Consider the following 9,513-nt stretch of genomic DNA (forward strand, 5'->3'; position numbering starts at 1 on the left):
CTTCTACTGGACATATATAAGTTTTTCGAACAAAAAAATTTCAGAAAACCCAACATTACCATTTTCTACCTGCACAAAAACTCCCAGTTTTGACAAGTTCCCCAACCCGGCCAAGTTGTCATCTTTACATAGTACTGTACCATTTTTAGTATCCAAGACCTTATATCAAAGTACAGATCCAATTTGGATCCTCAAATGATTTGCATTTCAGAACCAATGTAAAAAGATTTCAACACTAGACTTGTGAATGGGTTGACTTGGGATACATTTTATCTATAACTAGTCAAATGGGTCAAATAACAAAATTAGGCCTAAAACGAAAAAATAGGTCAAGGGGGTTGAAAGTTGTCCATGATACTTCATAGCGCATATCATTATAACCACCTGAATCACTTAAACTAAAAGAATTCTATATTTTAATGTTGACATATTCCCAACACGCCCATATTGCTACCTCTGAAACTTAAAATCACTTTAGATTCCTCTTCGTAAGAATGACCAACCTCATCAAGTAAACTGACTTCTAGTTTGAAATCAGTTACTAGGCCAGCCACATGAGATATGGGCGCATGCATGATCATCATAACGAGCCCGAAAACGTAATCTCCCTCTCGTATAACTACATAAAAGAAAAGAAAACGCACTCTCCCTACGCAGGCATTATCCTGTTCAGGTTCTAAGGGACTTTCTCAGCCTGAAAATGCTGTCAGCAGATTCAGACACCCCCGGTGCAACGTTATGTCAATATGATGAAATGAAGTAATTAACAGTTAACACAACAACATATTAAATTAAAGTACGAAGAACTTCATGATAAGAGTTGAACTGAAAACACAATTGCAAATCAAAGGAAACATTTGTTCGGCCTTTTATTCATCACAAACTGAAACTATGTACTTACCTACAGCTTAAAACCGAGTAGTTGGATCTCGTTTTATGCTAGGCCGATCATGCAGACACTCCACGACGATTCTTTATGATCACTTGCTTCCTGAAATAGATATCCAGCATATTTAACCAATTGTGAAAACTTTGGACAAATTGTGTGTGATGTCTAACGCAGCTTACCCGATTTACATTGTTTCCTGACCCACCCATTTTCCCCCTTTAATAAGGCTGGCAAAATCAACATGTCAAGCTTACGGGTCTAACAAAAACTGTATGCTTTTTTCTTATGAGTCAGAGCAGGCTTGATTGACTCAAAACTAGCGTTGCAGAACTCGGAATTACTTGGCGAGTATTCAGCAAGTACTCGGTTTATGCAAGAGTACTCGGTTTCTGCAAGTCGGGGAGTACTCGGTCAAACTTGGTCAATACTCGGAAATCGATCAAAACTCAGCCAAAACTCGGGATTCTCGGAAAATCGGTCAAATATCAGTCAAAGTCAAACTTGGAAAACATCCGAGTACTACACGACTTTCCAAGTGCTCCCTAAAATGTCCCGACCAAACTAGTCCCCGAGTACTGATTTTTGCAACCTAAAAGTTAATTTTAAGTAATTACTGTGTCAAACTGAATTAAATTAATTTTTTATCTTTTATGTATTAAATTACGTTTTGGGCAACTTTCGACCCATTCTACCCAATTGACCCATACCCTTTAAATGACATACATGAAACTTCCCAGTTTTGATTCTACCCCGTTGACCCGACCTGAGTTAACCCATTAATAATTAAATAAACTGAAATTCTCCACCTCTAACATTGAACAAAACAGTGTTGCAGAACTCCGAATTACTCAGTTTTTGCAACTCGGCGTGTACTCGGTCAAAACTCGGCCAAAACTCGGGATTATTCGGAAATCGGTCAAAACTTGGTCAAAATGGGTCAAAGTCAAAATTGGTCAACATCCGAGTACTTCCCGAGTACTCATTAAAAAGTCCCGACCTAGTATTCCAGAGTAGCGAATTTTGTAACCTTTGAACAAATATCAGTATATGCTACTAACCTTTATATCTTCTTAGCGCTGATGTAAGATTCCGGCAAGTAAATCTCGCCACCGGACTCACCATGTTGTTCACCGCTAACCGTCTTCTTAGCCGCCTGAAACTCGGCACTCATAGCATCCATCCCTTGTTGAACCGCCTCTTCAGCACTACCATACCCATGTTCCTCAGCATACTTCCTCACATCTTCAGTTATCTTCATCGAACAAAACTTGGGCCCACACATCGAACAAAAATGGGCCACTTTCGCACCATCAGACGGTAACGTCTCATCATGAAACGAAGTAGCAGTCATTGGGTCCAACGACAAAGCAAACTGGTCCAACCACCTAAACTCAAACCGCGCTTTACTAAGTGCATCATCCCATTCTTGTGCATGTGGATGACCTTTTGCTAAATCGGCTGCGTGTGCGGCTATTTTGTATGATATGACGCCGGTTTTAACGTCGTCACGGTTTGGTAAGCCGAGGTGTTCTTTCGGTGTTACGTAACAGAGAAGGGCGGTTCCTAGGGCACCGATATTGGCTGCACCGATAGCTGAAGTGATGTGATCGTATCCTGGTGCGATATCGGTGGTTAATGGTCCGAGTGTGTAGAATGGTGCTTCGTTGCACCATTCGAGCTGTTTTTGCATGTTTTCGGGTATTTTGTGCATCGGGATATGTCCTGGTCCTTCGTTCATGACCTACAACGATAATAATTATAAAACACAACATTGGATTTGTATTTTGTTGTAATATCATTCATGCTAAAAGTAATACAGAGTACTCAATAACAGATGCTATACATTGGAATTTCATTTGACATTTTAGATTTTAGCTTCAGAAATATGGCCCACTTGACCTATTTTTTTAATGTGGCCCATACCCGAAATTGATTTCATCCTACTGTTGTAAAAGTCGCTGGAGTCGGTTAACGCGTCATTTTGGGGACTAGTCCGTCCCGACTCGCTCAAAAACGCCTTAAAAGTCAGTCAACGCTAAAAACTTGGGTCAAAGTCGGTCAATGCTAAATAGTCAGGTCAAAGTCGGTCAACGCTAAAAAGTCAGGTCAAAGTCGGGTCGAGTCAGGTCTGAGTCAATAAAGTTTGGTCAAGTGTTTTAATATTTTTTTAAAATTAGATTATCATATCTTTGTTTGAAATTTTTATGTTCTATATTTGATGGGAGTTGATATTTCGAACGCATTTTTTACTCCTTCCAACAAATTTTCAATGTCCTCTCTAAAATACCCCTCTCCTTCATTTCTCATTTACACATTTATCTCTCTTCCCATTTTCCATTTACAAAGACTGTGTTACAAAATTATAGCTCGATGATTTGACTGATTAAAAATTATTAATCACAACAGAGTGTTGAAAAACCAATAGAACTCCAATTATTATTATACTAATTTATTTATTTATTATTGATCCCATCTCAAAGGTAATGAAATACTCCGTAACAATGGTGATTAATGATTATCATCTCATGTGAAGGAAGGATTTAATTAATATGGAAATAACATTCATTTTTCCAGTTAATTTATAACTTCATCTTTTCATCTTTCCCTTCTTTTGAAGGTCCATACATGTCCATCTTCTTCTTCACACTTATTTCATCTTTTAAATTACTCATCACTATCAATTCACTTTTTCCCCAAATTTCACTCAGATAATTAATCATAACTCAATACTATTAATACTCCTTTATTATTAATGTCAGGCATCTTATATAGAACAGATCTAACATAAAATAAGAAAATAGTGGTGACAACTATAACTGCAATAACGTACATCAGAATTCATTGAGATGAAATTGAACACCGCAATGGATGATACAAAAGTTTGATTTAATACATACGATTAGTTTAATATATTGATTACTAATAGATATCAAGAGGTTTATACAGTAAATGATGAAAACATTTATTTGCCTTTAAAGCGAACAGTATCAAAGCACTTTTTGATTTCAGATTTAGATGTTTCAGATTTGCGAGTGTGTGTGTTTGAAGCAGAAATGCGATGAGGTGGAAGAAAGCATCAGAGGTTGATGAGGAGGGGAACGAAAAAAAAGGTGGATAAAGGAGGAGAAAATAATAATCTAACCATGATAAATGGAAAGTTGATGAGTTGTTACAGTGTTTATTGATGGAGAAAAATGGAATAGAGAGATATTCACCCGACACCTTTCTCATATCATTTAAAGGGTAAAGGGAGGGGTTTTACTTGGCCGTGCCCTTAGATCGGTTTCAAGGTTTCCTCCTGGATAGCGATGAGGGCGGGTTTATTATCGCTGCATCGGTATAGTTGAAACGGGAGATGATCGCAACGGGTAGTTTAGTCCCCTCTGGTGATCCCAATGGCTGTCCAAAAAAATGAGAAATGAAGGAGAAGATGGATAGATAATACTCCGTAGAAACTTTAATTATTAAACATATATATAATATATAATATATATTCACGGGGTATTTTAGGAAAGTGATTGAAAATATGTTAGAAGAAGTAAAAATGTTGGGGGAAATATCACCTCCCATTTGATATTGATATATATATATATATATATATATATATATATATATATATATATATATATATATATATATATATATATATATATATATATATATATATATGTGTGTGTAAAATATATACTTTTTATTTATTTATTACTAAAAGCAGGAGCGGAACATAAGGTATTCCAAAGGGCATGGGCGAAGTTACTTGGGGACAGATGGGGGCGCCCGCCCCGGTGGATTTTGAAATTTTAGTGGAAAAATTTTGAATTTTTCGACTTTGACCCGAGTGAATTTTTTTCCCCCAATTCTATATTTTGCCCAAAACTTTCCAAAATTTGCCTCAAAATCTTCAAATTTTGTCCAAAAACCTCCATATTTTGCCTAAAATTCTCCATTTTTTGCCTCAAAACCTTCATATTTTGCTTAAAAACTTCCACTTTTTTTTCACCAAAACCTTCAAATTTTGACAAAAATTCTCCACAATTTGCCCCAAAACCTTCAAATTTTGTTCAAAAACCTCCATATTTTGCCTAAAAACCTCCATTTTTTTTGCCTAATAACCTCCATATTTTGCCCAAATAATTGCTACGGTTTAAAAAAAATTTCGCCCCGGTGAAAAAAATTCCTGCTTCCGCCACTGCCAAAGGGGCGCCCGTCCCCCTAGATTTAAAGGAAAAAAAAGTTTTACACTAAAAAAAAAACTTTTACCAAAAAATAAGGTTTTTTTTAGTGTTTTCCCCTGATGACAATGAAAAATTTATTAAATTTTTAAACTCGCCCCTCTGTAGTCGGGTTCAAGTTCCGCCACCGACTAAAAGTCAACGTTGGTCAACGCCCGACTTATCCCAGACTGACTTTTACAACCTTGTTTCATCCTATAACCAACCTTCTTTATTAGGACCCGACTATAGTCAACAAGAGCACATAAAAAATACATACCTGCACATCCTTCTTCCACGCGCGACTTGTGAGTTCACCCTGAGTCAAAAGCTCCGCAAACTGAGCCGTATCATTAGCATCATAAATCGATCCGGGCCTCAACCCATCACCAATAGACAAAGCTATATCATACTGGTTACAAATATCAAGTATATCATCCCAATGCTCATACGCAAAATTCTCCTTATGATAAGCCAAACACCATTTCGCATGAATCGACCCGCCACGTGAAACAATCCCCGTCATCCGTTTAGCCGTTAACGGAATATAACGAAGGAGCACACCTGCATGAATAGTAAAGTAATCCACACCTTGTTCAGCTTGTTCAATTAACGTCTCACGAAAAACTTCCCAGGTCAAATTTTCAGCTATTCCGTTGACTTTTTCAAGCGCTTGATAAATCGGTACCGTACCAACCGGAACAGCAGAGTTTCGGAGTATCCATTCGCGGGTCTCGTGAATGTGTCGACCTGTGGATAGATCCATGATGGTGTCAGCACCCCACATTGTGGCCCATTGAAGCTTGTGAACTTCTTCTTCGATTGAGCTTACGACAGCTGAGTTACCAATATTGGCGTTGACTTTGACCAAGAAATTTCTTCCGACAATCATTGGTTCCAGCTCGAGATGTTTCTTGTTTGAAGGGATGATTGCGCGACCACGAGCAACTTCGGATCGTACGAATTCTGGGTCGAGCTTCTCACGAGTAGCACAGTAGACCATTTCTTCTGTAATGATCCCCTGCTTCGCGTAGTACATTTGGGTGTATCTTGGTGGGTCCGACTTCTCCCTCATGTCGATCCAATTCTTGCGTAACTTTGGTAGCCCTACGTAATCAAGAAATATGTAAAAACTCGATAAAAGCCAATAAATTTACATTGATCTTAGCATAATGGGAGACGAAAAATCAGATTCGCGTACACTTTTAATTATATGATGATAAAGGGGAAGAAGTTTTTTGGGTCAATCCAACCTGACCCGTTTTGTCACCTGTAGAAATATTTAATTACCACTTTGCTGCTTTACCACACAAGATAAAGCAAATACTTAGGGTACTGTCAAAGGGTAATTCAGGTTGGATTGACCCAACCTGACCCATTTTGTCAGGTTGGGTACTGTCAAAGGGTAATAAATGGGGAAAGAAGTTTTTTGGGTCAATCCAACCTGACCCATTTTGTCACCTGTAGAAATATTAGAAAAATTTAATGACCCATTTTGTCACCTGTATAACTATGTTTTTACACAATCAAATACGTAGTATTTGACTTGTACTGTTAAAGGGTAATTCAATATGCATACCATCTTGAGGGCTTATGTTTTGTGGACCGCTGGTGTCATAGGTATCAAAATGTCGTTCGTCCCCTGCCAGGTGGACACGTCGGAATGGAACTTTAAGAACATTACCAGATTCATGATGAACAACTTCCCTGAAAACATTTTAACCGATAGTATCAGTTCCACGGTTAATAGATACATAAGCATCAGTGACCCGTTTTCTATAAGTGGCAACATTGACTCATTTACTATGATTGGGATGATTTGGGTTATCTTTTACTTCTAACGGGCCATGCAGGCTGAAAACTGCTGAAAGTTCACTTTTAACACACAAAACCTACTAAACCATTTTTAAGAGAAAAACTAGACTTTTCAAAAAATAGTCACATTTTTAGGCTGAAATTTTACTTTTACCACATTAAACAGACCAAATTATTTTTAAGAGAAAAACTAGACTTTTCAAAAAAAAAAAAAAAAAGTACCATATTAGAATGATGTCTGCCATGCTAAAATGTTAAATTTTGTATAATTTAAATAAAAGGTGTTTCAACCTGTAAGATCTATAACCCAACCCGCGTGAACCGTCTGTTTTGACACATATACTTATCTGATAAACCTGCAGTATCAGCAACTTACTTGTATTCTTTCGTGCTTTGTGGAAAACATTGTTCAAAAGATGGAAGTGGAAGAAAATCAGGGTTTGCTGGATCAACCGTATTCTTGTTTTTTTTAGTCTTGTCCACATTGGTTGATGGAGGGTCAAAGGTCAACGTTGCACGAGGCACCATGATGCTAGATGAAAATGTTTCCTTCTTCCATACATTTGCAGTATCAACAGCCACATCAAATACAGGCAAAAATGAAGTCTTTGAAATCTTTGACAGACCAGAGTTGTTGACATTCTTACACATAACTGATGTGAAATTAGCATGAATCGACGCCATCTTTAGCTGTTTCTGTAAAAAAAAAAAAAAAAAACACACACATTTTTCAGATTTTTCATACCGGCCAAGGTTGTAAAACTCACTACATGAGGATTCCTCGTTCTGAGACTATTTAGGGAGTACTCGGCAACTTTGGGAATACTCGAATGTTGATCAAATTTGACTTTGACCGATTTGGACCAAGTTTTGACCAATTTTTCGAGTATCCCAAATTTTAAACAATTTTCCGAGTAATCCCTATTTTTCCGAGTTTGACCAAGTTTTGATCGAGTACTCGGATCCAAAACCGAGTACTCGGCGAGTAATTCCGAATTCTATAACACTTGTAACACATACGGACAACACCGAGGCATAAAATTGGATACTAAAGGATATAGATATACACATGAGTATGAATATAAGGTGTATACTAACGTATTATGGACTTCAACTTTTTTATCTCATCTGAGACTAACAATAATAATATAAGTGGCCATATCTTTTTTTGGATCTAGTAATGGTAGTCACTACCCGGTTAAACACCCAAAAAAAAATTCTATAAGATGGTTTATTTCAACGGTGTCACTCAAAAAAATTTACACTATCTACTGGTGTCACTAGTTAAAAAACCAAAAAAAAAAAAAAATTACTACATCGCATATTTCACTTGTGCTTTACTACCACTCAACATATACTACATCAGCCCCTGTTTCTTATCAACTTCATATAGTGTAGAAACAAATCATATAGAATAAAAAGATCCAGTCTAAATGCAAGGATGTTTATATACGCCACATAATCTGTTTATCTGATAGATCCTGCACTATGAACAAATCAATTATTCGGTTTACAGATTTTTACGTACATTTTACCTTCTAATCAAAATTTTAATAGATTTATACTTGAAATTCTAGCCCCCTTTATCTAAGTTTGCAAAAAGGATAAAATAGTGTAAACTTATACTGTATATAATCATTGGAGTTAAATCTATTTTATGTGGATTGTTTATGTTCCTAAAATAACTAGTGGGCCATTTTTGTTTCTTATACAATTTTTTTTTTTTTTTCTTATACAGATTTTTATTAATTATTAATAATAACCAATATATAGTTGAATCCATCGTCCTCTATATAAGATTGGGTATAAAGAACAAACAACCATGAAACATTACTTAAAATTTCAGCAAATCAATGACATAAATGAATCATCATACAATTTTTTTTTTTTGTCTGACAAACTCACACACACTTTACACGAATATTTACAATAATTCACGAAATATGTTCAATAAGAGACTTAAACCCCCAAGCTCATGGTTAAAAGGGCCGATACCGCCAGGCCAATGGCCCTTTGGTCATCATACAATTGAATGCAAATTATATAAAAATAATAATTATTATAATTTAGAATACTAAAGAATCATGAAACATTAATCAAATTATGTTTCATTTGATTAATAACTACAAGTAACATGATTAATAATCTTGAATTATCGATTTTTGGTGCGACCAAATAGTCGAAAGTTGGATACGATGCAAAATAATGAAGACGAAAACAAAAACACATAAACATATGATAATTGAAGAAAAAAGTAAAGAAAATGTACCACAACAATGAAGTTTTCCAGAAAGAAATAATAATGATGAATGGATGATGGATGGATATTGAATGAAGGAGATGGTGCTATATTTGTAAGAATTGGAATGGATAGTGTAGTGGGTTTTATGATAAAACTTTATCAAACGTCTAATCTAGATTACAATTTATATACTCGTAAATTTTACTGTATTAATTATTAATTATTAATTATATTATTTCCTCCTTGTTTTATTTGGACTTTCATAATTAAATTTTATAAATTACGAAAAATAATAATCATAAACTATAAGTAAAATTCTTTTATAACTTTAAATGTATGTATATGTAAATATAGGT

The 9,513-nt window shown here is 35.7% G+C and overlaps 1 protein-coding gene across 2 annotated transcripts; it reads right to left on the bottom strand.

Moving 5' to 3' along the window:
- Positions 1 to 284: 284 nt before the first annotated feature.
- LOC139845352 (phosphomethylpyrimidine synthase, chloroplastic) lies at positions 285 to 9,299 on the bottom strand. Of its 2 annotated transcripts, XR_011758285.1 has the most exons (7): positions 9,185 to 9,299; positions 7,292 to 7,611; positions 6,680 to 6,807; positions 5,381 to 6,207; positions 1,948 to 2,630; positions 902 to 991; positions 285 to 703 (listed from the first exon to the last, which is right to left on the bottom strand). XR_011758285.1 is itself a non-coding variant. In XM_071835613.1 (6 exons), the coding sequence occupies exons 2-5, from the start codon at positions 7,597 to 7,599 to the stop codon at positions 1,950 to 1,952; spliced, it is 1,944 nt and encodes a 647-aa protein (XP_071691714.1). In that variant the 5' UTR covers positions 7,600 to 7,611; positions 9,185 to 9,299; the 3' UTR covers positions 815 to 991; positions 1,948 to 1,949. The 2 variants fall into 2 exon arrangements, 1 of the variants encoding a protein (XP_071691714.1); XM_071835613.1 differs by lacking the exon at positions 285 to 703 and having other exon boundaries at positions 815 to 991.
- Positions 9,300 to 9,513: the final 214 nt, after the last annotated feature.

Source organism: Rutidosis leptorrhynchoides, chromosome 4, assembly GCF_046630445.1.
Source record: "Rutidosis leptorrhynchoides isolate AG116_Rl617_1_P2 chromosome 4, CSIRO_AGI_Rlap_v1, whole genome shotgun sequence".
Classification (NCBI taxonomy): Eukaryota; Viridiplantae; Streptophyta; class Magnoliopsida; order Asterales; family Asteraceae; genus Rutidosis; species Rutidosis leptorrhynchoides.